Below are 27,048 nucleotides of genomic sequence, written 5' to 3'. Positions count from 1 at the left end.
AGATGTTCAGCCATATGTTTGATGGCATACTGATGGGTAGGATGATACAATAAGAATTAAGAATGGATACAGGACAGGTGGGCTGTACCAGACAGTAATGATAGTGTATTCGAATTGAGAGGTAAACTTCAGTTTTTATATTTTAGACAGCGAAGGAAGAAACAGCAGTAACTGGCTATCCCTGCGAATGTAGCTTGGTAGATTAGTAGTGTGAGACTTTGCCTAACCTCACTGAGGAAGTTCCTTTTGTTAGCACAGGGCTGGGGAATGACCATCACTCAGTGTCTTTAAGATCTGCCTGTGATGAATGGTCAAGCATAAGGGATTAGTATCATATAAGAAGTATAAGGGACTTCCCTGGTGGTCCAGTGGTTAAGACTCCATGCTTCCTTCCACTGCAGGGGGTGCGTATTTGATCCCTGGTCGGGGAACTAAGATCCTACATGCTGCGTGGGGAGGCCAAAAATAAAAAAAAAAGGAGGTATGAAATGTTCCCTAAACCTGTTTTTTTTGTTTTTCATTTTTCTAAACCATTGTGTAGTGCACCTGGAAGTGGTCCCATGTTCAGACCAACCACAGTGGCTGTAGATGAAGAAGGTGGAGATGATGATAAAGAAGAATCAGCAACAAACAGTGGCACAAGTGCCACTGCCACTTGTGGCCTGGGATCTGAATTCTCCACAGATAAAGGAGGCCCTTTCACTGCAGTACAAATCACTAATACCACTGGACTGACACAGTCTCCTGGGCTAGCCTCTCAAGGCATCAGCTTTGGCATTAAGAATAATCTGGGGACCCCACTGCAAAAATTGGGAGTGTCATTTTCTTTTGCCAAGAAGGCTCCTGTCAAACTCGAATCAATAGCATCAGTTTTCAAGGACCATGCAGAGGAAGGGACCTCTGAAGATGGAACAAAAGCTGATGAGAAGGGTGCAGACCAAGGACTGCAGAAGATGGGAGACTCCGATGGTAGCAGTAATATTGATGGTAAAAAAGAGGATGAAGACCCTCAGGACGGAGGGTCCCTTGCCTCAACATTATCTAAGTTAAAAAGAATGAAGCGAGAAGAAGGGGCTGGGGCTACAGAGCCAGAGTATTACCACTACATCCCCCCAGCACACTGCAAAGTAAAACCTAATTTTCCTTTCCTACTCTTTATGAGAGCCAGTGAACAAATGGAAGGTGATAATAGTACACACCCAAAGAATGCCCTAGACAGCAAAAAAAGTAGTTCTCCCAAGCCTAAAGGCTGCATCAAGGTGGCAGCAAGCCAAGGAGCAGAAAAGACAGTTGGTGAAGTCTCTGAACAGCAGATGGAAACCAGTGTGGCTGAGCCCTCAGAGCCTGAAAGCAAAGCTGAGACAAAGAAGGCCTCAGGAGGGGATGTAAGTGAGCATAGTTTAGAGAGTCAGAGTCAGAAGGATTCAGAGATCCAAATGTGTGAGTCTAATCCTCCTAAAGAAATCTCTCAGGCCACTCCAGCAGGGAAAGAAAGCCAGGAGGGACCCAAACATCCTACTGGTCCCTTCTTTCCCGTTTTAAGCAAAGATGAAAGCACTGCCCTCCAGTGGCCATCAGAACTACTAATTTTCACGAAGGCAGAACCCTCCATTTCTTACAGTTGTAATCCTTTGTACTTTGACTTCAAGCTTTCAAGGAACAAAGATGCCAGAGCTAAAGGGACAGAAAAACCAAAGGATATAGGAGGCTCCTCAAAGGACCATCTCCAAAGCCTTGATCCTAGTGAGCCAAATAAAAGCAAGGAGGAGGGAGAGAATGTAGAACATTCTTCAGGAGGCAGAATAGATGCACCTGCTTCAGGGTCTGCCTGTAGCAGCCTGAATAAGCAGGAGCCTGGGGGTAGCCATGGGTCAGAGACAGAAGACACGGGGAGAAGCCTTCCTAGCAAGAAAGAACGATCTGGGAAGTCCCACCGACACAAAAAGAAGAAGAAGCACAAAAAATCCAGCAAACACAAACGGAAACACAAGCCTGACCCAGAAGAGAAAAGCTCTAAGGCAGAGTCTGGGGAGAAGTCTAAGAAGCGCAAGAAGCGAAAACGAAAGAAGAATAAGTCATCGGCCCCAGCAGATTCTGAACGGGGGCCCAAGCCAGAACCCCCTGGTAGTGGTAGCCCTGCACCACCGAGAAGACGGCGGCGAGCCCAAGATGATTCCCAGCGGAGATCCATTCCAGCTGAAGAAGGGAGCAGTGGCAAGAAGGATGAAGGTGGAGGTGGTGGCAGCTCCCAAGATCATGGTGGGAGGAAACACAAAGGTGAACCTCCAACTTCATCCTGTCAGCAAAGAGCTAGCAGCAAATGGAGCAGCCGATCCAGCCATCGAAGTCGACCCAGTAGTGGAGATGAGGATAGTGATGATGCTTCATCACGCCGGCTGCACCAGAAGTCTCCATCCCAGTACAGTGAGGAGGAGGAGGAGGAAGAGGAGGAAGAAGAGTCGGGCAGTGAGCATTCCCGTAGCCGCTCACGGTCTGGCCGGCACCATTCTTCTCGCCGTTCCTCCCGGCGTTCTTACTCAAGTAGCTCAGATGCTTCTTCAGACCAGAGCTGCTATAGTAGACAACACAGTTACTCTGATGACAGCTATAGTGATTATAGTGACCGATCACGAAGGCACTCCAAGCGCTCCCACGACTCTGATGACTCAGACTATACCAGTTCCAAGCACCGGTCCAAGCGGCACAAATATTCATCTTCTGATGATGACTATAGCCTCAGTTGCAGCCAGTCCCGAAGCCGATCTCGGAGTCATACTAGGGAGCGCTCAAGATCCAGGGGCCGCAGCCACAGCAGCAGTTGTAGTCGCAGCCGGAGCAAACGGAGAAGCCGCAGCACCACAGCCCACAGCTGGCAGCGGAGTCGGAGCTATAGCCGGGACCGCAGCCGCAGCACCCGGAGCCCTTCACAGAGATCAGGCTCCAGGAAGGGATCATGGGGTCACGAGAGCCCTGAGGAGAGGCGTTCTGGTCGTCGAGACTTCATTCGCTCTAAAATCTACCGCTCCCAGTCTCCCCACTATTTCCGATCAGGCCGGGGAGAAGGTTCCGGGGAGAAGAAGAAAGAAGATGGCAGAGGAGATGATGGTAAAGGGATAGGCCCACCTTCCCAGAACAGCAACACTGGCCCAGGAAGAGGGTCAGAAGGTGACTGCAACCCTGAAGACAAGAACTCTGTCACTGCCAAACTGCTACTGGAGAAGATCCAGTCAAGGAAAGTGGAGAGGAAACCCAGTGTGAGTGAGGAGGTGCTGGCCACCCCTAATAAAGCCGGGCTCAAGCTCAAGGACCCTCCACAAGGTTATTTTGGGCCCAAGCTCCCCCCTTCTCTTGGCAATAAGCCTGTCCTTCCACTGATAGGGAAGCTCCCAGCTACCCGAAAGCCCAACACCAAGAAATGTGAAGAGTCTGGTTTAGAAAGGGGGGAAGAGCAAGAGCAGTCAGAGACAGAAGAAGGGCCTCCAGGGAATAGTGATGCCCCATTTGGACATCAGTTCTCCTCAGAGGAAACAGCTGGCCCCTTATCAGACCCACCCCCAGAAGAGCCAAAGTCTGAAGAAGCTACTGCTGATCACCCTGTGGCTCCGTTAGGCACCCCAGTGCACTCTGACTGCTATCCTGGGGACCCATCCATCTCCCATAACTACCTCCCTGACCCCAGTGATGGGGACACCCTCGAGTCCCTGGATAGTGGCAGTCAACCAGGCCCTGTGGAATCCAGCTTGCTGCCTATAGCGTCAGACCTTGAGCACTTCCCCAGTTACGCACCTCCCAGTGGGGAGCCTAGTATTGAGTCAGCTGATGGGGTTGAGGATGCTTCCCTAGCCCCACTGGAAAGCCAGCCCATCACCTTCACTCCCGAGGAGATGGAGAAGTACAGCAAGCTCCAGCAGGCCGCGCAGCAACACATCCAGCAGCAGCTTCTGGCCAAGCAAGTAAAGGCCTTTCCCGCCTCGGCTGCCCTGGCCCCAGCCACTCCAGCCTTGCAGCCCATCCACATTCAGCAGCCGGCCACAGCCTCTGCCACCTCCATCACAACTGTTCAGCATGCCATCCTACAACATCATGCCGCAGCAGCTGCTGCTGCCATTGGCATTCACCCCCACCCTCATCCCCAGCCACTTGCCCAAGTACATCATATTCCCCAGCCCCACCTGACCCCCATTTCCTTGTCCCACCTCACTCACTCAATCATCCCTGGCCATCCTGCCACCTTTCTAGCTAGCCATCCCATCCATATCATTCCCGCCTCAGCCATCCATCCTGGGCCCTTTACCTTCCACCCTGTTCCACATGCTGCCCTCTACCCTACCCTACTTGCCCCCCGGCCTGCTGCAGCAGCTGCCACTGCCCTCCACCTTCACCCACTACTTCACCCCATCTTCTCAGGTCAGGACCTGCAGCACCCCCCCAGCCATGGAACATGAGTTGGATAGGAGCCCAGGTAGGGCCAGGGAAGGTGACCCATAAATCTTCCCTTGGGGTGTTGAGCCATTAATACCAGCAAGTAGAAGCTGGAATGGGCAGTGTCTGACAGCCAAAGAGTTGAGTTTTGGCTTGCAGGGGTGGTTTTAGATTTGAGGTTTGCTTTGGGTTTACTATCAGGGATTTTTTTCCCTTTTCCCCTTTCTGTTTGTCCCTCCCTCTCCTGTGTTTCTAAGCTTGGGAACACCAGTAAGTGCTACCCACCCCTCTTTGGCAACATCTCCAAACTGTTGAGTTTAGATACTCCCCTCCTCTCTCTACTTTCCTCTGCACTTGTCTATACATTTTAAAACATCTTCCTCCTCTCTGGCTGGCGGGTTTTCCATCTGGTCCTGCTTTATCAGTGTCTTTGACCTTGGTGACCTTATTTATCCCGGGTGAAGTGGAAAGGGAGTCTGACCTGGAACCAGGTGCCACTCAGGCTGTCATTCGATCCACTTCCCACACAAACAGCCACACATTTGGCACTGTTGTCCTCGTGTCCCTCATCCCAGAAGAGACATCTGCATATCCCAGAAAAGAAGATCCTATCATGAATAGAAGCTATGCGGAACATAGAGTCGCCCATGTGCTTCCCCAGAGAGGAGCTCATGTGTCTGAAGGGTGTATTTTCTTCTGTCATGTTGATGTTTCCTTCTTAATTTATAGGATTTTTTAATGTAAAAAATTGCACTGAACTCTATAAACGTAAATGCTGCTTTTTGTAGCTCATATAAAAAAGGTTCCATATTTGTAGTATACTGCAATAATATTTTTTACATCCAGCTCTTTAAGTGATCCTTGTTCTGGTGGCTTTGTGTAAATATGTTTGCCCTAGTTGAATTAAGAAACTTTAAAGGTTATAAAATGAAAACAAAAAAATAAAGTATTTGTTTTCTGCTAGATGCAAAAATGATTAAGCATGTATATTTTATCAAGCTCATGTATTTTTTGAAGTTATGAACTATAAAAATGTTAAAACAGAAAAAGGAACGTTGTTTAACATTCTTTGCAGAGACAAAATTTGCAGTAAGTGGTGCCCCCAGCACTAGACTTTTTGAACTAATGGGCAGCAGTCAGCTGGGGGTGTCAGAGGGATACTCAGTTACGACAGAGTCTCCCTCACGTGCTTTGCTGTTTTATACAGAGAAACAGGTGCGCCCCACAGAGGAGGAGAGAGAGATTCAAGAGCTTTATACTCTGGAAGCAGTGAGATTCAGTATGATTGTCCTGGGGGATTCCTGGGTTTCCGGGGTGCCTGTCCCAGCCAGTCCATTTGCCTTCCTAGTACTTAGCCCCCTCTGACAAAATTTTTTAATGTGCCTTTTGGGTTGGCTAGAAACTGAAGTAGAAGTAGACTGGAGGATGATAGAGTTGGGACAGTTTTTCCTCTTCCACTTACTGGGAGGTGAGCACATTTATGGATTCTGCAGATTGTTTTGCTTCATAGTTTCCATGCCTTCTACCCAGCTTAGTTTAAGCAGCAAAGATACCTTTTTTCTTTTCTCCCATGACACTTATCAGGGGAAGTACCACCTCAATTCCTCTTCCTCCTCTTCTTGCGTTTCACCCGGCTCTCAGACCTAGTTAATACACTGACCCAAAGGTGTTTATATTGTAGGTCTCATCTTCTTTGGTGTAGTTAGTACTTCCCTGTTTGGCATATCCCTACCTATTCCTGTGGCTAGAATTGGTTGGGTGGTCACCTGACAGGAAAAACAAGCCCTTCTTACGTGGGCCAGGGCTCTGTTCTGCCTTTCTTCTTCAATTTCCAAAAGAGAAAGGCTTTGAGTTTATGACAAGCAAGTGCTGGGCAAACAAGACTCTTGACAGCCTTCTGCCTGTTCAGTGCTCCTCATCTGATTCAGAAGCATCGCTTATTTGATGACTAGCACTGGAAAATGAAATCATCTGTTTGAAGTGAAGGGACTCATTTTTCTTTGCTTTCAGCCCATGTAAATATTTAAATAATACAGTATTAACGTTTTTGTGCTGCTTCCCATTAGCTTGTAGATTGAGCCATACTCTGGCTGCCTCTCTGCCTTCCTGGAGGCAGTTTCCTTTAATTTCCAGAATAGTGATTTTAAAACTAAAAAAAAAAAAAAGAAAGAAATAACCTATCCTTACTTACAAGCATAACAGATTGTATTTAACTTTATCACATATGATAGAGATATATATGCTGTAAAATTAGGGAAAGGAACTTTCTAATAAACCAATGATTTGTGGAAACTTAGAGTCTGTCGTGATTGTTGCCCCATCCACTCGAGTGGGGAAGGGATGGAGGGAGTTATGGTTTACAAATAACATCTTGTTTGAAGTGATCATAGATTCTTATGAACCATATGATGTTTAGACTGTGCTTCTCAAAGCTCAGCCTGCCCAAGTAGAGGGGAAAGCTTATGCTGTGGGAGGAAGTAATGGTTATGTTTCTCTCAGTCTTATGTAGTTGTCTTGGAATGTGCACCTCCTTTCCACCCTTCCCCAGATTCTTTTTTTTTTTTTTTTTTTTTTTTTGCCTTGCTGAGCGGCATGCGGGGTCTTAGTTCCCGGACCAGGGATTGAACCCGTGCCCCCCTGCAGTGGAAGTGAGGAGTCATAACCACTGGACCACCAGGGAAGCCCCCCAGATTCTCTTGTATTTCATCCTTTTGCTCATTTTAGATGTACAATCTGTGTGTAGTAGAATGTATGGCAAATAGGTGCTCACTAAATGTGTTTGGAATTTCTAGCTTTGAGTTTTGGGATTTTGGATGGACTTCAGGGCAATGAGATGAGACACCTGCCTGGCCTTTGCCCTCTAGATGGAGTTTTGTATACCAGAACCAGTCCTGAATTATTCTCCTCAACACTTTAATGCCACTACAGTGCTTGAGAGCTACCTGGTAAAAGGAAGTATGTCCTAATTGTTACTGAGCAGATAAAAGCCTCTATCTACTCTTCTGTATGGAAAAGTCTCAAAAGGCAGGGAAAGTTCAGCATCAAAAGCTAACCATAGATCTGTAGTGATAAATTAGTTTCCTCTCTTCCTCAACCTTTCAGGAAGGAACAGTACACTATTTCTTTCCTACTCTCATACAGCTGTGTTCTCCCCTTGACAAAAGAGAAGCTATTCAACTTGAACCTTGGGTTGGATGCTCAGATCTATTTCTCTAAAATAGAAAAATCCCTGCCCCAAAATAAAAGATGAAAATGAAAAGTGGGAATTCCCGGGAGGTCCAGTGTTTAGGACTCGGTGCTTTCACTGCAGTGGCCCAGGTTCAGTCTCTGGTCAGGGAACTAAAATCCCACAAGCCACGTGGCACGGCCAAAAAAATTAAAGAAAGTGAAAAGTTATTTTCTGAGCAGCCAAGGTGTCAGCGAAAGAGGCAGACTGACGTGTAGAGAGTATGCTGTGTGAAGGTATGTGCAGCTGCCTGATTCCAATAGGGGTCCTTCTATCTGCCTCAGCTGCCTGGGCTTGCAACATGGAAGTACTCCCTCTTCAACACCCTCAGTGACTAATTCAGGCCTTGTGAACCCTTTCCATTATCGTTTGCCAGGGATACCTTCACCTCCCCCTTACCTCGTGACTGAATTATTGTAGCGTTTTCCTGGCTGGCCTCCCTGACTCTAGGATCTTAAGTCCCTGTCCCATGTAAGCTTACTGGCTTTTCAGAATCAGAGTGCAGTTCATTTTGTACTCATTGCTTCCCAGTAAAATTGTAAGCTCTGAGAGGGAGGGACTGATTCTTATACTTCCTTTTTTTCTCTTAATCCCTTAGAGTGTTTTATATAGAGTTGAACACAAACATTTTGATTATGTGTTCAAGAAAGATAAAAGCAAAGTAAAATACCATTAGTAACAGGATTATGCATCAGGATTTAGCAAGGAAACATCAAAGATGAAGATTTTTCTGTATATCCTCCACACTGCCAAGCTCAGTGCCAGACACATAGTAGAAGTTCAATAATTGTTGACTTCATGAAGCCATAGCATTCACTGAGAAATTCTAGGGCTCAGGCTGATGGAATGGGAAAGTGACAGCAATGTGTCAGCACTCCTCTGCCTAACTATCAACCCAGCTCTGACCCCAAAGGAACACCCAACAAGGAATAGAATCTTTATTAAATACCAAACTCTCCCTTCCCAAATCTGATCCTACCTGTTTCCAATTTCAGTTAACGATACTACTGTCCTACCAACCAGCCACCAAAGCTTTGAATTACTTTTGACACCTCCCTACTACACAAAGGAGGGAGCAGAGATTACACATCCAGTTACTGATGTAACTGGATGTGCAATCTCTGCTCTCTCCTTTGTTCCTGCCACCAGTTCCCTGGTTCAGGCCTCATCACCTTTAACTGAGAGGATGGTACATGCCACCCATCTGGTCTTCCCACTAAGTCCTGCCTTTTCCAGTTCCTTCTATCCATAGGCAGCTAGTGTAATCCAGACTGGTGCACAATTGATCATGTATCTTATTCCCTGACTTAAAAAATCTTTATGATTCTCCATCTCCTATGTATTAAAGTTCAAATTCCTTAATAAGATATTCAAGGACCTCCAGTGATTAGACCCCAGCCTTCCATTCCACTCTCATGCCCCAGTCCTCCCCTTTAGACACCCTATGTTGACTACTTGTCTTTCTCTATAACTGACCTCTATGTCCTTCTGCTGCTCTCTTTGCTTATGTTATTTCCTATGTCTAAAAACCCCTTCATTCTCGAATTTCTTTATTGGCTGAGTCGGGTCTTAGTTGCGGCACTCTGGATCTTTCCTTGCGGCACCCGGGCTTCTCTCTAGCTGTGGCGTGTGGGCTCCAGAGCGTGTGGACTCTGTAGTTGTGGCCCACGTGGGCTCAGTAGTTGCGGCACTCGGGCTTAGTTGCCCCGCAGCATGTAGGATCTTAGTTCCCCAACCAGGGATCGAACCAGCATCCCCTGCATTGCAAGACGGATTCTTAACCACTGGACCACCAGGGAAGTCCCCCTCTTCATTCTCTGACAAAAGGCAACGTAGTGCAATGGTTAAGAACATGAATTCAGGCACAAATGTCTTTGACTCCTAGTTTTGCCACCCATTGGCTGTGTAAACTTGGGCTATTTACCTAAAACTCTGTGCCACAGTTTTTGCATTTATAAAATGGGCATAATAGTACTTATTTCATAGGGTTGTTATGATGGAGCAAATAAATGACTTCAGCTAGGCATCATCTCTACCTTTTTCAAGGCATCCTTTACTATCCCTCTGCTGCAGTTATATGTGTTCATGTCTTAACTCCCTCTGGACTAAGTTTTTTAAGGATCCTTGACAGTTATCTTTGTATCTCTTACCACTCAATGCCTTGAACAGAATGAGAATTTATTAAAAATGTTAGTGAAATGTGAGTTAATTTTGGGCTACACAGTATACACCAGTAATACAGTACCACTCAGATGAGGACAGTAGGAGGGTGGAAGGTAAGTATATGACTGAGTTGAGTATTATGTGCCTGCCATGAGCTTGGCACTGGGAATTCAGCAGTGAAGAAGGCCCAGACTAAAGTTCAAGGAGCTTCTAACCTAGAAAGGGATAAGATTTTGTGCTGTGTGCTAAGGTGGTGAATTATGAGGGGAAGGGAGGTGCTGAAGGGATTCCAGAATGGCCCCGGGTAGTTGGGCAGGGTAAGATGATGGTTAAGTTTGATCAGAAAATATAGAGCAAAAGGAAATGTGACTGCGTTCTTTACCCCTAGCAGGTCTCTTGAATTTCCCTCCTGACAACATGCTTTTTGGGGAAGACATGAGATGCCAATACGACTTGGCACTCCTCCTCCTCTGAGCATCCATAGAAAATGACCTTTCTGCTCAAAATTATTTCTTTTCTTTCCACTATGTGAGCCTGCGTTTGCTTCTTCCATCCTCAGTGCCTGCTTCTATTCAGTCTGTCTGTCAGCAATGCCTACAATATGCTGGGCTCTTGGCTAGGCCCTGGGGCTGCAGAAAGGAACCTCACTCAAGGGATTCATGGACAAAATCCAGTGAACAGACCATGACTAAACAGTGTGATCGGTGCTGTGCCCATGGGTGTTAACCACAGAGTACCAGCCTGAGGAGTTGGGGGAGGCATCCCCTAGGCAATGACCCCACTAGAATCAAGTCTTAATGATTGGACAAAAGCTCTTGTCACCCAAGAAAGAGTGAGGCCTGCCTTCAATTGAACAGCTGGTGCAAATCTCAGAGCTTGTGAGCCAGAACACCCTGGAATGACTCCACTTTATCCCCATCTCCTTTCCCCTTCAGCCAAGATCCATTTGCCACCCCTCCCCCAGCACTGGCTGCATTGCTGTGGCCACATTAAGACTTGGCCCCAGATGGAGGATGAGTGAGGAAGCCGTTGTACCAATATGGCTGAGTGAAGCTGCCGAAGGCCCTAGAAGGAGGAAGTGGATAAGTGCCTTATCCAAAAGGATACAGCAGCCTCAGGTCTTATCAGGGGGCAGGAGCTTCCTCACTCCTTCCCCCACCTCTGACCAAGTCACAATGTGCCTCGGCAGTGCAGGCAGCTGTGTGGGGGGAGGAGGAGCTATAGAACTGTGGGCTAGAGTGGAGGTGTACAGACCAGCTGGTTCATGATTGCACTATCCCAAGCAGGAAGCAATGGTGGCTTAGACTAGCATGGTGGTAGTGGAAATGGGGTGAAGATTCAAGAGACATAGTTGAAAGGCAGAACCAACAGGACTTGATGATAAAATACTCTCAAGAAAAGGGAGGAGTCGACTTTCAGCCATAAGCATCCACCCCCCAGAGTGGCCTCACCCCCTTCCTGGCAATCCTAGAAACCATATGGGTCCAGGACCTAGAGCCCTTTACTCTGCCTACTACTCAGCAAGTGGGTTTCAGTTTGATAAGAAAAGACTTCCTGTGGTGGAACTGAAAGGAAGAGGAAGGAGCTAACCCATTCCTGCCTAGGAGGTTGTGGGAGAAGGAAGATGGCCAGAGCTTTGTGTCCACTTCATGCCCTCTGGCTTCTGGAGTGGGTGCAGCTGCTCTTGGGACCCGGTGCTGCACCTCCAACCTGGGCCTTGAACCTGGACCCAGTGCGACTCACCTTCTACACAGGCCCCAATGGCAGCTACTTTGGGTTTTCATTGGACTTCTACAAGGACAGCCAAGGGAGGTGAGCCCTGGGGGACTCCCCCACCATCACTGCTTCTCTGGGTCTTGACTTCCCCATTTGTGATAGCAGTTGAGCAAAGTGATTTCTAGGGTCTATTTGGGCTGAGTTCCTGTTAGGAGTACTGGGGAGGGACTAGCTCAGGTGAAGGTGTCAACGAGAGGCAGCACTGGGGAGCTGGGCAGAGCAAGGACAAAGGGAAGACAAAAGTTGATGCTTTATTTTTTTCCCCAAGGGTCAGTTTTATGACCCACTCCACCCTCATCCTTTTGAAATACAGAGGAGCACATGTCTTAAATTGACTTGCAGAACTATGAAATTGTCTATCCACCCCCCCACCTTGTTTTTCTATTCCAACCCCCTCATCCCCATAAAAATTATAGATATTTGAAAAGAAGCAATAGGGCATTCATGGTTGGGATGGATCAGGCTGCAAAATCAGACAGCTAAGATTAGAGTCCTGGCTCTTCCTCTTGATAGGAACTACCCTGAGCTAGTTACTTATTGAAGTGAGTGCTTCAGGGCTTCAGGGAGTGGCAATGGCAGATGGCCTTCAAGTATCAGCCCCTTGGGAAATTTCCTCTGCTGAAGAGAGCCACCTCCCCCAAAGCTCCCCCACTTCCAAATGTGGCCTAGGAACAATGATTGATCGATGAGGAGTGTGGAGAGAGGGGAAAGGTTAAGGGTCCGGCTCTCTCACCTCAACTCCAGATAGTTTTGAAGGGTCCTTCTAGCTCCAGAGTTCCCAGGGCATTAGCCCATGGCTGTTATTGGGCCTGAATCTCAGCTCGGCTCCCTCCTTTGCCCACTCGTGCTTCTTTCCCCTCCTTTCCACAGATATTGGTCTCATGGGCATTACTTAATAAACATTCTGCACACTAAAAAAAAAAAAAATTATAGCATTTTTTGGAGCACTCATATATTATTTGGGTGGCACTGTGCTGAATGTTCCTCTTACGTTTATTTCATTTACTTCTGACAGCATTTATTGGTTGGTATTGTCCACCTTTTATACACGGTACAGCTGTGATTTGAACCTAGATCTGCTAGAGTCCTCAGAGGTGTCAGCACCCCCCCACCCACTTTAGAGGTGACCACTAGCTTAATTCTTCGCCGTTAAAACTCACCCTCAGGAAGGGATCTGGTAACAGTTCAGACAGACATATTAGGGTGCATATAAACCCATGGCTTTTGGCGGCAGGTGTTGGGGAATGCAGATGTATACAGAGTTTAGGAGGTCTCTAAAGGCAAGGATATCAAAACCCTGGTGTTCAAATCGAACCAAATGGTTATAGTCTCAGCTTTACCCTTAATTCCGCGGGTTGCTGTGGGCATATGATTTCCCTCGCTGGAAGTCAGTTTCACTGACCATAAAATGAAAAGACTGGCCTCTGCGGTCTGTGAGGTTTCACTGAGGAAAGATGACCCAGGGACCTACCCCAAGGCACACTGCCCTCCCGGGTAGTGCTCCCAGCGCGGGCACTGGGGAATGGGGTATGCTGGAATCCGCGCAGCGCTCACCCAGCTTTCTTATGCAGCGTGTCCATCGTGGTGGGCGCCCCACGGACCCTGGGCCTCAGCCAGGAGGAGACAGGCGGCGTTTTCTTGTGCCCCTGGAAGGCCGAGGGCGACCAGTGTACCTCGCTGCCCTTCGACCTCAGTGAGTCTCGCACAAGGAGGGAAAGGGAGGGGCTACAGGGAGAGCGGACAGCTGGGCTTCAGCACCCCACCCCTTCTTGTGCCCTCCAGATGATGAGACGCGAAGCGTAGGCACCCAAACTTTCCAAACCTTCAAGGCCCGTCAAGGACTAGGGGCGTCGGTCGTTAGTTGGAGCAACATCGTTGTGGTGGGCGCTACGGGACTGGGCTCAGGGAGCAGACAGAGGGCGGGGACACGTGGAGGCGGGGACCCCGAGTCCCGCCCCTTCCCCACTATCCTGTGGCCCTGCTTCAGGCCTGCGCCCCCTGGCAGCACTGGAACGTCCTGGAAAAGGCCGAGGAGGCTGAGAAGACGCCCGTAGGTGGCTGCTTCGTGGCTCAGCTGCAGAACGGCGGCCGCGCGGAGTACTCACCCTGCCGGGCCAACATCATGAGCCGGGTTTACGAGAAAAATTACTTCAGTGAGCTCAGCAATCCGTTTTGGCTCCGCCCACTCGCGGCGGTTTAGCCCCGCCCTTAATCTGATCCTTCCCTCCCTCCAGCTCCCCCAAACCCTGCTTTCAGCCTGGCATCGCCCAGTGACCCAGCTCCTGGCTCCACCCCGCACGCCCCCGGCCCGGGAGCCGCTTCAAGGCCACGCCACCGTATTACCCCGTGGCCCCGCCCGCATATGACTCCACTTCCCGGCCCCGCCCAGGCCCCAGGGCCTGCTTCTTCACAGACCCTTCCTTCTTGCCTCCTCTAGGCGGAGACAAGCGCTACTGTGAAGCCGGCTTCAGCTCCGTGGTCACTCAGGCGAGTAGGGATCGTAAACGGCGTGGGGGCGGCTCCCAAACAGGACCCCCTCTCACCTCCAGGGCTTCCTTTTCAGGCTGGGGAGTTGGTGCTTGGGGCCCCTGGCGGCTACTATTTCCTAGGTACGTGCCCATCTGTACACCTCCCTCCCTTCTCTTGGCCTGGGTAGACCCCAGGCGTCTGGGGCCCCACACCAGCTGTCCCTCGCTCCCTAGGTCTCCTGGCGCGGGCTCCAATTGCCGATATCATCTCGAGTTACCGCCCGGGCACCCTCTTGTGGCACGTGCCCACCCAGCAGCTCACCTTCGACTACAGCCACCCAGAGTACTTCGACGGCTACCGGGGTAACCCTGGCACCTCCCTTCGACGCTTCCCAGCACTCTAAGTGTCACCGCCGGTCAGGTCCTGCCCCTGTGGGAACTCCCCCTCGCCAACCCTGGCTGGCCAGCTCCAGCGCTAAGGCGCCCCCATCCTCTGCTCCCGCAGCTCCCCTTCCCCACCCTCTGCAGACCGCCCAGCTCCCATACACCCCACCTCGACTTCCCGCCCTGGATTCGCTTCACGGCCTAGGGCAGGTCTCGGTGGCCTCGATTTTCCCGTCTACACAATGCAGGATTTAGACCGGGTGGTCTCTGAGTCTCCTCTCTCTCGGCCCCCTCCCTGCTTCACCCTCCCGGAAAGGCTAATTCGCGCTGTGTCTTCAGGGTACTCGGTGGCTGTAGGCGACTTCGACGGGAATCCAAACACTACAGGCAAGAAATTCACTTAGGGGCGGGGGTTGGGGAAGCCAGGAAAGGAGCACCTCTAAGAACCGCACCGAACTCTCCCTGGGATGAGGAATGGCGGGCGGGAGGCGGGTAGAGATTTCAAGGACCTCACTCGCTGGGCCCGGCTCTCCCCAGAGTTTGTCTTCGGTGCCCCTACCTGGAGCTGGACCCTGGGAGCGGTGAGTGCCCTCTGCCCACCACTCAGTGTCCCGAAGCCACTGACTTCACTCTTCAGCCTGATATCCCCACCTAAACCTCCTGCCCTTCTGCGGCGGGGGCGACAATAACGCGCTCCTGTGCGTTGTCCGCGCAGGTGGAAATTTTGGGCTCGTACCACCAGACGCTGCACCGGCTGCACGGAGAGCAGGTGGGCGTCGGGTCCCCTTGGGGGTGGCCAAGGCTGGGGGATTGAGACCGTAGAATATTCCGCGGGACATGGTGGGGGCAAAGTCCAAGAGAGGGTACCGAGTCCGGGGACAGAAAGTAAGGTGCGGCCGGGCTTCCTGCAGATGGCTTCGTATTTCGGGCACTCAGTGGCGGTCACTGACGTCAACAGGGACGGGTGAGAAGCTGGGCGCCCCCACCCCTACCCAGTTGGGTCCCAAATTACCAGAGGCGTTGACTGCCCTCGGTCTCCTCCTTTCCTAGCCCTCACTCCCACGTGACCACCGAGGGGAGCGGGAGGGCGAGGGTGGGCGAGATTTGGCTCTGGCCCGCAGCGTCCCCCTACCCCCCACCCCGCCCCCGCCACGTAACCGCCCGTCGGGCCCGCAGGAGGCATGACCTCTTGGTGGGCGCGCCACTGTACATGGAGAGCCGTGCTGACCGCAAGCTGGCCGAGGTGGGGCGCGTGTACTTGTTCCTGCAGACTCGAGGCCCCCACGCGCTGGGCGCCCCCAGCCTCCTGCTGACCGGCACGCAGCTCTATGGGCGATTTGGCTCAGCCATCGCGCCTCTGGGCGACCTCAACCGGGATGGCTACAACGGTAAGGGATGAGAGGAGCCCCACTTGCTACACAGGGGTTTACAGCCACAATGATCTTGGATTCGACCCGAGGGCAGCAGGAGCCAGGAAGGGCTCTGAGCAGGAGAGAGTTAAAGGAGACTAATTGGGATTTGTTTGCATTAGTCCATGCAAGAGGTGGTGACTGCCCGGATGTGGGCTTTGGCAGCGGAGTTAGAGATGAAGGTGATTTCAAGATATTTATTACTTAGATTATTAGGACTTGATAGGTGACTGGATGTGGGGCTAAGAGAGAGAGGAGTTGGGTGGGTGGTGGTGCCCTTCACTGCCTGGAACTCAAGCCATGCAACAGGTCTGGGGTGAGATCAGCAATTCAGCTCTGGACTTGTTTGATTTTTTTTTTTTTTTTTTTTTGGCTGTGCGGTGTGGCTTGCAGGATCTTAGTTCCCTGACCAGGGATCGAACCCAGGCCTCTGGCAGTGAGAGCATCGGGTCCTAACCACTGGACTGCCAGGGAATTCCCTGGACTTGTTTGATCTTGAAGGGCTTGGGAACATTAGGCAGACATACCCAGAGAACAGCTGGGTGTGGCTTCCCCCACTTCCAGCAGAGAGGTCTGGGTGGGAGATAGGGGACTGGGGAGAGTCAGTGAGGTCCTGGGAGCTTGCGAAGTGTGAAGAGGCCCAGGACAGAGCCCTGGGGAGCAAGAGCATTTAGGGGACTCCCAGAGAAAGTGAGTCTGGAAAGGAGACAGAGGAATGTTCAGAGAGGTAGGAGGAAAACCAGGAGATCTGATAGCCCAGAATTCAAAGGAAGAGTGCTTTAAGCAGGAGGAAGCTAGGTCAGTGGCTCCAGATGCTGCTGAAAGGTACAATTAGATGGGGCTGGAGAAGTAAGTATTCATGGGCTTTAACAAGAAGGAGGTCATTGGTGACAGTGACAAGAACCGATTCAGGGCTGGGTAGGGACCAAAGCCAGAATGCCAGGAGGCCAGGTATGAATGGAGGGGAAGAACTGAGGGCAGCCAGGGTAGACCACTCTTTCAACCAGTTTGTGAATGGAAAAAGAGAAAGGTGATTACTGAAAGGAGATGAGGGTCAAGGGAAGGTTATTTTAATTTCAAAGAATATGGAGTAGGTTGAATGTGGAGGAAAATGATCTTATGGGGAAATGGGGGCGTGCAGTGAGCTGGAGGAGGGTCCCTGCAATGCCTGAGGGATGCAGGGGTGGGATGCTCAGCCCAGTGGCAGGTGTAGGAGGGACACCTATTCCAGGGTCAAATGGGGAGAGGAGGAAAAAGTGGGTGTGGAGTTATAACAACAGTTGGGCTGCTTCTCTTTGTGAATGAAGTGGGGGGCTGGGAGCTTGACTGAATGGAGAAGGTTTGAAATAGGTGCTGAGCAGAAAACGCCGAGGGACTGCTGGGCAGCATCAAGGTCCCTAGTGAAGGCTGGAGGTCAGGAATTCATGGTGCTCCATATGGTGGGGTCTGGCCAGGCTTGCCCAGGACTGGCAATGGGGCAGGACGGCTGAGGATACGGTGAGGGTGATTGAATGACCAGAAAATAAGTGAAGAGATGAGGAAGCCAAAGATCAGGAGACAGTGGAGGCCCAGAGCCTGAGGACGAGACTGGTCTGAGTGGTCTATTTGGATGAATTCTGTGTACCTCGATCAGAAAAATCAATAAAGATTTTTAAAAGAAAACAACTGCACAGGAAACATAGCATAAAGTCAGAAGACAAAGGAAAGGCAATTACAGCATATATATCAAAGATTTTAATTGCTATCACATGCAAAGAATTCTTACAGATTAATAAGATTATGATGATTATTAAATTTTCAAGAGTGATCTTAAAAGTTATTAGTGATGACGAGCCCATGGTATGACTCTGGATTTGCATGGTGGGAGTGGAGTGGGGTGAAGACCCCCAGGTGAAGAAGGGGCAAATATTTAATAGGTCTTGGTCACTTAATCTTCTGGGACTCTATTTTCTCATCTAAAATGGGAATAATAATGCCTGATTTTCAGGATTAAGTGAAATCGTGTCATTATATTTTCCTCAATAGATAGTGAGGGCTGTTATTGTTTTTACAATAATCAGACTTGATGGGTCTCCCTCCTACCCAATTGTAAACTCCTGGAGGGGGGGGGCAGCTCTCTCCTTGACCCAGACCTCTGCCTTCCTCTCCTGGTCCCCTGGAGTCTGCCCAGAGAAGGAGCTCAGGAAAGTTTTACAGGGCCATCTGGAGAGACTGGATAACAAACAGCCACCCCCTTTCTGTTGCTCCTTCCAGATGTTGCTGTGGCCGCCCCCTATGGGGGTCCCAGCGGTCGAGGCCAAGTGTTGGTGTTCCTGGGTCAGAGTGAGGGACTTAACTCACACCCTTCCCAGGTCCTGGACAGCCCCTTCCCCACAGGCTCTGGCTTTGGCTTCTCCCTTCGAGGTGCCACAGACATCGATGACAATGGATACCCAGGTGCCCCTGGACTGCCTCCAGCTAGACAGGAAGGGCCCTTGGGCATTAGCTGGAGATGCTGAGACACAGCCAGGGGCTTGAACCTGACCTGGTGCCCCACTGAGAGCTCTGACCTGTCTGTGGGGCTGGGGGTGCAGAGCACACCTTTTATGGGGGTGGTAGTGTGGGGAAGTTCTGGGAAGATGAAGTGAGGATGCCATACCCCCTCTAGTTAACAATTCTGACACCTCCTCTCCTTCCCACAATGTCTATAGACCTGCTGGTGGGAGCTTACAGGGCCAACAAGGTTGTTGTGTACAGGTGAGCACTGACTCCAGGGGCGGGGAGGGGGAGGACCCACACCACCAGAGGAGACTAGGCCAGGAGGGGCCACAAGGCAAGCTTCCTGCATCCCACCAGGGCTCAGCCAGTGGTGATGGCCACTGTCCAGCTGCTGGTGCAAGATTCGCTGAATCCTGCTGTGAAGAATTGTGTCCTGCCCCAGACCGAGACGCCAGTGAGCTGGTGAGGAGACAGAGGGCATGGGCCAGGCAGGATCTGGGACCTCAGTGCGGGTACCCTAGCCCCTGAGCCCCATTCACATCTTTGCAGCTTTAACATCCAGATGTGTGTGGGAGCCACTGGACACAACGTTCCCAAGAAGCTGCGTGAGTGGCACCATGGGGACAGGAGGGAGGTGAACCTGGGCTCCGCTGGAGGCTGGCCGGGGAGACCCTGACACTTCCTGCTTGCCCGGCCAGGCCTAAATGCTGAGCTGCAGCTGGACCGGCAGAAGCCCCGCCAGGGCCGGCGGGTGCTACTGCTGGCCTCTCAACAGGCGGGCACCATCCTGGGCTTGGATCTGAGCGGGAGGCACGGCCCCACCTGCCACACCACCAAGGCCTTCCTCCGAGTATGCCCGGCTGGGAACGGGCAGGGCTGGGTGTGCAGAGCCTGTTCATCCAGCCCTGGGGCATTGGGCTGGGTGCTCCACGGGGTGGTCAGTGGGACACACGTAGTAGGGTACATGGTAGCAAGACGGCCTGACTCTTGCCCCCTCACTAGGATGAGGCCGACTTCCGGGACAAGCTGAGCCCCATCGTGCTCAGCTTCAATGTGTCCCTGCAGCCTGAGAAGGATGGACTAGCCCCTGCTCTCATGTTACATGGAGACACCCACATCCAGGAACAGGTAGGGGTGGGCAGGTGCAGGCAAGGGAGGTGGAGGACCCCTCCACCCAGAAAGTCAGGGTTAGGGTTAGTGTCCAAATCGTATTGCGAACCCCCAAACCTAGATGTCACCTCTAATCTCTGATGTTACTCTCAACCCTGATGAAAACCCCCAAATCTCAATATCCCATAAACCCCAAATGTCGATGTCACCTCTAAACTCTGATATAAACCCATAAACCCTGATGTCATTATCAAAGCCCTGACATCATCCCAAACCCTGATGCAAACCCCAAAGCTCTGATGTCATCTCCAACCTCCTTTTCCTTCTCAGACCTTCTAATTCCCTAAGCCCTGATGTGCCCCCAAACTTACCCACACACCTGATGTGCCCCCTCTAGACCCGCATCATTCTGGACTGTGGGGAAGACGACCTGTGTGTGCCACAGCTCCAGCTCACTGCCAGCATGTGAGGAGACCGCCCGCTCTACCCGACCCTGGCCCTGTCTACCCCGATGACACCCCCTCCCCACCTGGCTCCTGATACTGTCCTCAGCCCCTCTCCTCCTCCCAGACCCTGGGCTTGGACCCGGCCTCCTCGGCTTTACTCCTTTCTCCCCACAGGACAGGCTCCCCACTCCTCATTGGAGCCGATAACGTGCTGAAGCTGCAGATGGAAGCGGCCAACGAGGGTGAGGGAGCCTACGAGGCCGAGCTGGCTGTGCACCTGCCTCCAGGCGCACACTACATGCGGGCCCTCAGCAACATCGAGGTGAGGCCCCCACCCCGGGGCACTGTCGGGGACCTGGAAGGTGCAGGAGCCTTGATTCTCATCTCCCACCTGAGAGCTCCCACTTCTCTTATGCCTTCCTTTAAAAGCTGTGATTTTTTTTTTTTCTTTTTAATTCGGAAGAGGAACATTTGCTAATGGCAAAAAATTCAAGAACTCGATTATAAAACCCAAACCAAAAATGGCTCAGAAAATAAATGTTAACAGGAACCTCTGTTAACATTTGGTGAATTTCCTTCCAGTCTTTTTTCTCAGCATCAACACGTTATTTATTTATTTATTTTATTGACGTAGTTTACAATAATGGGGTTATACTCCATGTAATGTTTTGTGGGTTTTATTTCCAAAAAAAAAAAAAATCATTAAAAAGAATAAGGTGCTGCAGTAATACATAAAGTGGAATGTGACAGTCCTTGAACTCCCACCCTGGCATCCTCCCCTCCCTGAGTTTCCAAGGGAGCTTAAATATATATGGGATGCTCTGTAACCATCTTCTTTCTCGGGACTGCCTCTCTGAAGGGCTTTGAGAGGATCATCTGTAACCAGAAGAGGGAGAATGAGACCAAGGTGGTACTGTGTGAGCTGGGCAACCCCATGAAGAGTAACGCCCAGGTGAGGCCGCCCAGTCCTGGGTGCTGGGTCTCCTCCCCCAGGGGTTCATAGGCAGCTGGGTTTTAGGGGCTGGGTTTGGAGTCAGATGGCTCCAGGCTAGAATCCTGGTCCTCCCACTCCCTAGCTGTGTGTTCTTGGGTGAGTGACACCCTTTCTGAGTGGGCTTTTGAACAAAATGGAGGTAATAATGGTGACCTTGGAGGATGAGGACCACAGGCCACATTCAGAATGGGCATTTGGGCAGTGACTTTGGCTCTCCCCATGTCTCAGATAGGAATCACGATGTTGGTGAGTGTGGGGAACCTGGAAGAGGCTGGGGAGCACGTGTCCTTCCGGCTGCAGATCAGGAGGTACTAGACTGGGAAGCACTCCGTTCCCCTATCTGATCTCCACACAGAGACCCTCAGACACCCTCCAAACATAAGGGTCTTCTGGGATGTCTGCTCTTTAGACTTCCCTCTTCCCTTTCTTCCTCAGAGACTTGTTTCTGAGTTCTGGAGCCCTAGAGGAAGTTCTTTTCTAGGTCTAACTTTAGTGTGGCATGCTGTTTGTGGAGTTAGCCCTTCCTAAGGCCTCTGAAATTCTGGCCCAGCCCCAGAGAGTCCTCATGTTCACTGGCCTAGTGTCCCTGATCTGTTTCTCCTCATCCCCCTCCCTTACAGCAAGAACAGCCAGAATCCAAACAGTGAGATGGTGATGCTGGATGTGCCAGTTCGGGCAGAGGCCCATGTGGAGCTGAGAGGGTGAGAGGTCAGGGATGGAAAAGGGAGTTAGTAGGTTCCAGGGTCCTGGGCAAGCCCCCACGGGCAAGTCAGGGGATCAAGCTCACTCAGGGAGTGTCGGGCCCCTGCAGGAACTCCTTTCCAGCCTCCCTGGTGGTGGCAGCAGAAGAAGGCAAGAGGGAGAACAGCTCGGACAGCTGGGGCCCCAAAGTGGAGCACACCTATGAGGTAGGGAGGAGCCTCTGCACCCCAGGCTAGAGTGGGAGGGCCCCAGGGGCTGGTCTAGGTGCTGAACCTCCTAACATCCTGCCGCCACCACCCCGCCAGCTCCACAACAATGGCCCTGGTGCTGTAAATGGCCTCCGCCTCAACCTCCACCTCCCCGGCCAGTCCCAGCCCACCGACCTGCTCTACATCCTGGATATACAGCCCCGGGGAGGCCTTCAGTGCTCCCCACAACCGTCTCCCAACCCCCTCAAGGTGAGAGCCTGGGTGAATCCCCAGCCCATCAAACAGGGCCCCTCTAGGAGGGCTGGGAGATGGGCAGAGTGTCGGACCTGATGGCCTCTTTGCCTTCCCAGCTGGATTGGGGGCTGCCCACCTCCAGCCCTTCCCCGGCCCATCACAAGCGGGACCGCAGACAGGCTCTCCTGCCAGAGCAGGAGCAGCCCTCGAGGCTGCAAGGTCCAGTTTTTGTGGTGAGCAGGCTCTGTGGTCTCCAGCTGGGGCCTCCCTGGGGCCCAGGGGCAGAGGGGATGGGAGGCAGGGAGGGAGAGGGGCGGGGGGTGTGATGTAGGCCTTGTGTGGGCCACCGTGGTCCCACAGAGTCCTCCGAGTGAATAGGAAGGATTGTGCTGGTCTTGTGTCTGGGGCAGGGTGGGGGGGCACTTGCATATTTTTAGGTTTCCAGTACATTAAAGAAAATGAATAAATGCCAAAGCAGGTTTACAAAAAGGCTGGGTATTGAACCCTGTGTGATTGACCCACTTCTTTCCTCCCTCTCCCTGCATCTCCGGGACTGTGTGAGCAATCTCATTCAGAGATAACGTCCCAAGCTTGAATCTGAGTCCCTTCCCGAGGAGGAGGCCCGGCCTGAGCTCCCTGACCCCCCAGCCCCCTCTGTCTTGGGTCCTACGGTGAGAGGGTGATGGGTCAGGAGGGGCTGGGGACCAATGACACATCCCCTCAGAGCTGCGATTCGGCGCCCTGTACTGTGGTGCAGTGTGAGCTGCAGGAGATGGCGCGCGGGCAGCGGGTCATGGTCACTGTGCTGGCCTTCCTGTCTCTGCCCAGCCTCCGCCAGGTGGGCCAGGATGCGGGCGGGCGGGGTCCTCTGGAGGCGGGGACTGAGCGTGTTGGGGGAGGGCGGGGCTTCGGGGGCGGGAGAGAGTGAGGGCAGAGTTTACTTTGGAGGGGACGGGGTTAGGCTGGGGGCAGATCTCCCCAGAGGGGAGTCTGGGGCCGGTACTCCCACCACCAATAGGCCTCGTGTAAATGGCTTTCACCGCCACCCCATCCAGAGGCCCCTGGATCAGTTTGTGCTGCAGTCACACGCTTGGTTCAACGTCTCCTCCCTTCCCTACGCCGTGCCCGCCCTCAGCCTGCCCAGCGGGGAAGCTCTGGTGAGTGTGGAAGGATGGTGGCAGAAAGGGGTCCCGCGGGTCTCCCATTGGCCTTCCCCTGTGTCCCTGCCCGGCAGGATCGGGGCGGGGCCTCCCTGGGTCTGCGGGGTGGGACAAGTAGGTGGCTTCGCTGGGGGTCACCAGCCCTGCAAGTTTGAGTCTTTGGGAAGGTCAGCGTCCCGGTGACTGAGGAGACCCGCGGGTCTCCCCTCAGGTGCAGACACAGCTGCTTCGGGTCCTGGAGGAGAGAGACATTCCAATCTGGTGGGTGCTGGTAGGCGTGCTGGGTGGCCTGCTGCTGCTCACGTTCCTGGTCCTGGCCATGTGGAAGGTGAGGCGGGAAGGCAGGGTGGGGGAGGCAGAGGGAGATGGTGGCCCAAGTAGGTGACCCAGGGTCCATCTGATCTCCAGCTCCACTATTAGAATGTCACCCTCTAGAGGACCTCTTCCAGGGCACAGATCCCTGGGAGAGGTGGCACCTGAAATTCTAAGGCCTTTAGACCCATTCCCCCTGAGAGCAGGAGTCCCAGGGAATGAGCCCTGCCTTCAGGAATCCATTAGCCACTGGGAAAGACAGGGTTCACCTCCTCCCTGCTCTGTCCTCCCCACCCCGACTGAGGTGGGAGACCCAGGTCTGATCCAGACCCCGCTGCCTGCTCCTTGTGAGGCCCTGCTGGGTCACTCCCTCCTCTGCGCCTGGACAACATGTGAGCCGTTCTCAAACTCACGTGTCCAAACCCTGGAAAGCCATAGTGCTTTTAGGGAAAACCACACGTTAGACTTATAATAATCAAATATATACCATCACACGCTTGAGTCATGTAGAGACATAATCATCAGTACTTAAAAATTCAGGGAAGAAAAAACAAAATATTTTTTAAAAATTTTGTTACATGCATTATCTCTAAATGGGGAAAGGCCTCCATTTGATCGTATAGTGGGGTTTGTGTTCTGTGCTGGTCCAGGACGAGGACCTCGTGACTGGCTGGTTTCCAGCATACATCCTCCACTGCTGCTCTGGGGCCTAAAGATCACCTTTACACCCTGTCCCCGGCCCCTGTGCACCCCCAGGTTGGCTTCTTCAAGCGGAATCGGCCACCCTTAGAAGAAGATGATGAAGAGGAGTGATGAGCCCATGCATCTCTGTCCGAGCAGGAAGGCTGGGGGTGATGCCTGCTCTGTCCCTTCTTCTCCAGCGAGTGACCCCCAGCTCTGGTCACCCATGGGTAGGAGCTGTTCCATGGAGGGCTCCTGATGTCCTTCCCCACCCGTCAGAGCCAGGTCGCCCCCTTTCCTGCTGCCTAATAAAGAGGTTGAGTCCCAACCCCCAGCATGATGCCTCCTCTTGGGGTCAGAGGAGGAGAGGGGGCCTGAGGTGACGTTGGGATGGGGAATCTAGGACTGGCAGACGTGTGAGCAGAGAGGGTCTCTGCCAGGGTAAAGGGTGCAAATTACTGTCTTTGGGGAGTGTCGGGGAGTAGAGAGTGGGGGTGGAACAAGGGAGAAAGGGTGGCAGAGCCTCCAAGTGAGACTGGAGGGGGATGGGGTGTCTGAGGGTGACTGGGTGGGATGGGGGTTGGGAGCATCGAGAAGGCAGGCTGTGTCCCTGGTGGGTGGCTTTAAACAATATTTTTTCCATGATTTTGAGGGAATCAAACCTCAAGATGATCTGAGATTTGGAGAAATAACACACTGTCCCCACTCATAAAAGAAGGTGCTTAAAGCTGTGTTCAGAGTGAGGAGGGGCAGAAGGAGACTGAGTCAGCCTGACGAAGTCTGACGAAGGCAGAGTCACGACAGGGACAGAAGAGCAGGCATTGCTCTCTGGCCACCCTGCTGTTTGCTGTTCCTTCTTCCCCGCCAAGGGGAAGGGTCTTCAGTTAAGAACAAGGGCACAGGTGGGGAGCTCACAGGAGGGCTAGGAGTGGAAGACAACTGTCCCACCGCAGAGGCTGGAGTCAGCAGATAGAGGTGGGATGTCCTCTTGGAGTCCTGAGAGGTTTGTTGGTTCATGAGTTCAGCATTTATTGAGCACCATGGACCTGGTACTGTTCCAGTGCTGGGGTGGAGCAGTGGACAAAACAAAGTCCCGAGCTCATGGAACTTACATTCAACCAGGAGTAAAGAATAAACAAATTAATGTATGGTCAGTGGCAGTCAATGCTGGGAGTTGCAATAAAGATAAGGAGATAGTGATCGAATTAAGTGGGTGTTGGGAGAGGGCTGACATTTTAGGGAGAGTAGTCAGGGAAGACCTCTCTAATGAGGTGAGCAGAGAGATGAATGAATGAGGCAGGCAGCTGGAGGGAATAAAGTGTTCTAGACAGAAAGAGCAGCCAATGAAGAGGCCTGAAGTGGGAGCAGGCTTGATGTATTCAAGTAAAAGAAAGGAGGCCCCTGGGCTGGAGGCAGACCAGGGGTCCAGACGAGGTCAGGGGTGGGGGCAGGGAGGCAGCACCTTGTGGCTGTGGCCATGGGGAAGACTTTGGACTTGATGCTAAGTGTTGGGGGAAGCCACTGATTTACAGACTTACCTCACAAGAGCTGCTGGTATTTGATTTTACCCAAAGGGGTAAAAGGTAAATTCTGAAAAGAAGAGAACAATTTGACATCCATGCATGGCAAGTTCCAGAACAGGTTTCTAGTTGTGTGACTGTGACCATTTAGGAAAAGATGAAGCTGTGATCCTTGAACACCAGCCAAACTCCCTCTCCCCTCCGCCATTGTAATTGGATGGCCCCAGACAATTTATCTTGATCCAGCAAAGCATTTGGCATTTGTCCTTATAAACAAGACAGAAATGTGAGCTGGATGATAGAGACTCAGATTTAAAACTGAACAATTTTGATAAGGCTGAAGGAGATCTCTATGGGGGTGTCCCAAAGCTCCATCCTTTGGCTGCCTGTTGTTGTCATGAGTCCCTTGAATGGAGGCAGCGAAGCTGCTCTTCACCCTGCAGATCGCTCCGGGCTGAGAGGCAGCTCCAATACAATGGGTGATGAAGCAGATTCAAGGCAGCCTTGACAGATTGTAAAGTTGGGTTGAAACCAACAAGATGAAATTCACCAGGAATGAGTGCTAAATCCTGCGTTGAGGTTGTGAAAAAATTGGTTACATAAGACTGGGAAATCTGAAGAGATGGAAATTTATGAGAAAGAAAGAAAGAGAAAAGGAGGGAGAGGGAATGAGAGAGAGAGGAAGGAAGGGAGGGAGGGAGGGAGAAAAAGAGGGAGGGAGAGAAAATGAGAGAGAGGAAGGAAGGAAGGAAAGAAGGAGGGAGGGAGGAAGGAAAGGAAGAAAGAAGGAAAAAGAAAGAGAAAGAAAGAAAGAAAGAAGGAAAGAAAGAAAGAAACAGGTGGTTTTGTTCACAAGCTCATAACAATGTGTCCTTATGTCAGGAGACCCAACCAGGACCTAACCAGGAGAAAAGCTTGACCTCTGGGGGACGGAGTTCCATGCCCTAAGTATCCAGTCCCATACAGGGCACCATATTGTGAGAAAGAGATGACAAGCCAGAGAGAACCAGGAGAGGGATAACCAGATTAGATGAGGGTTTGACCACCCAGAAGTTGAATGATGAGGACAACCAGAAACTGGAAAGAGAGCGCTTGGCTGGGGCCCGGGCAGGGTTCCAGTGTGGGATTCAAACGTGGGGTTCTAAGCATTATGTTTGCCCAGCAATGGATCTACTATTACCTGGGTGGTGGTGAGCCCCCACCTCACGCTGGGCCAACAATAGCACCATTTATTGTGCCCTTGCTCCAGTCAAGCACATGCTAGACCCTTTACGTCATTATCTCTTTTAATTGGTACAACAACCCCACGAGGTAGAGATTATTACAACTCTCATTTTAAAGGAAGGCTGTGGAG

General features: G+C 51.7%; 3 protein-coding genes across 14 annotated transcripts in view; 2 read left to right on the top strand and 1 right to left on the bottom strand.

Annotated features, from left to right (window-relative positions):
- GPATCH8 (G-patch domain containing 8) overlaps positions 1 to 6,714 on the top strand; it is a 113,766-nt gene extending 107,052 nt beyond the window's left edge. For all 11 annotated transcript variants that reach the window (XM_082374368.1, XM_082374362.1, XM_082374366.1 and 8 more), the window contains one exon: positions 542 to 6,714. In XM_082374368.1, the coding sequence (XP_082230494.1) occupies positions 542 to 4,445 (3,904 nt within the window). In that variant the 3' untranslated portion in view covers positions 4,446 to 6,714. The remainder of the gene's footprint in view (positions 1 to 541) is intronic.
- Positions 1 to 27,048, bottom strand: part of GRN (granulin precursor) — a 257,459-nt gene that overhangs the window by 213,075 nt on the left and 17,336 nt on the right. The window lies entirely within an intron of this gene.
- On the top strand, positions 11,376 to 24,502 carry ITGA2B (integrin subunit alpha 2b). Of its 2 annotated transcripts, none has more exons than XM_082374376.1 (30): positions 11,376 to 11,623; positions 13,159 to 13,280; positions 13,370 to 13,467; positions 13,575 to 13,740; positions 14,025 to 14,074; positions 14,151 to 14,196; positions 14,290 to 14,418; positions 14,779 to 14,826; positions 14,977 to 15,020; positions 15,155 to 15,208; positions 15,351 to 15,403; positions 15,616 to 15,827; positions 18,102 to 18,284; positions 18,539 to 18,584; positions 18,684 to 18,788; positions 18,876 to 18,931; positions 19,025 to 19,176; positions 19,329 to 19,454; positions 19,834 to 19,901; positions 20,057 to 20,204; positions 20,742 to 20,834; positions 21,105 to 21,184; positions 21,497 to 21,577; positions 21,688 to 21,784; positions 21,884 to 22,036; positions 22,138 to 22,254; positions 22,746 to 22,859; positions 23,077 to 23,178; positions 23,393 to 23,509; positions 24,144 to 24,243. In XM_082374376.1, exons 1-30 carry the CDS (start codon positions 11,436 to 11,438, stop codon positions 24,204 to 24,206), a joined length of 3,111 nt encoding a protein of 1,036 aa, XP_082230502.1. In that variant the 5' UTR covers positions 11,376 to 11,435; the 3' UTR covers positions 24,207 to 24,243. The 2 variants fall into 2 exon arrangements, with proteins under 2 accessions (XP_082230502.1, XP_082230501.1); XM_082374375.1 differs by lacking the exon at positions 24,144 to 24,243 and adding an exon at positions 24,250 to 24,502 and having other exon boundaries at positions 11,379 to 11,623.

This window comes from Balaenoptera borealis, assembly GCF_965194805.1.
Source record: "Balaenoptera borealis genome assembly, chromosome: 20".
NCBI classification, from domain to species: Eukaryota; Metazoa; Chordata; class Mammalia; order Artiodactyla; family Balaenopteridae; genus Balaenoptera; species Balaenoptera borealis.
This window is presented reverse-complemented; position numbering and strand designations above follow the sequence as displayed.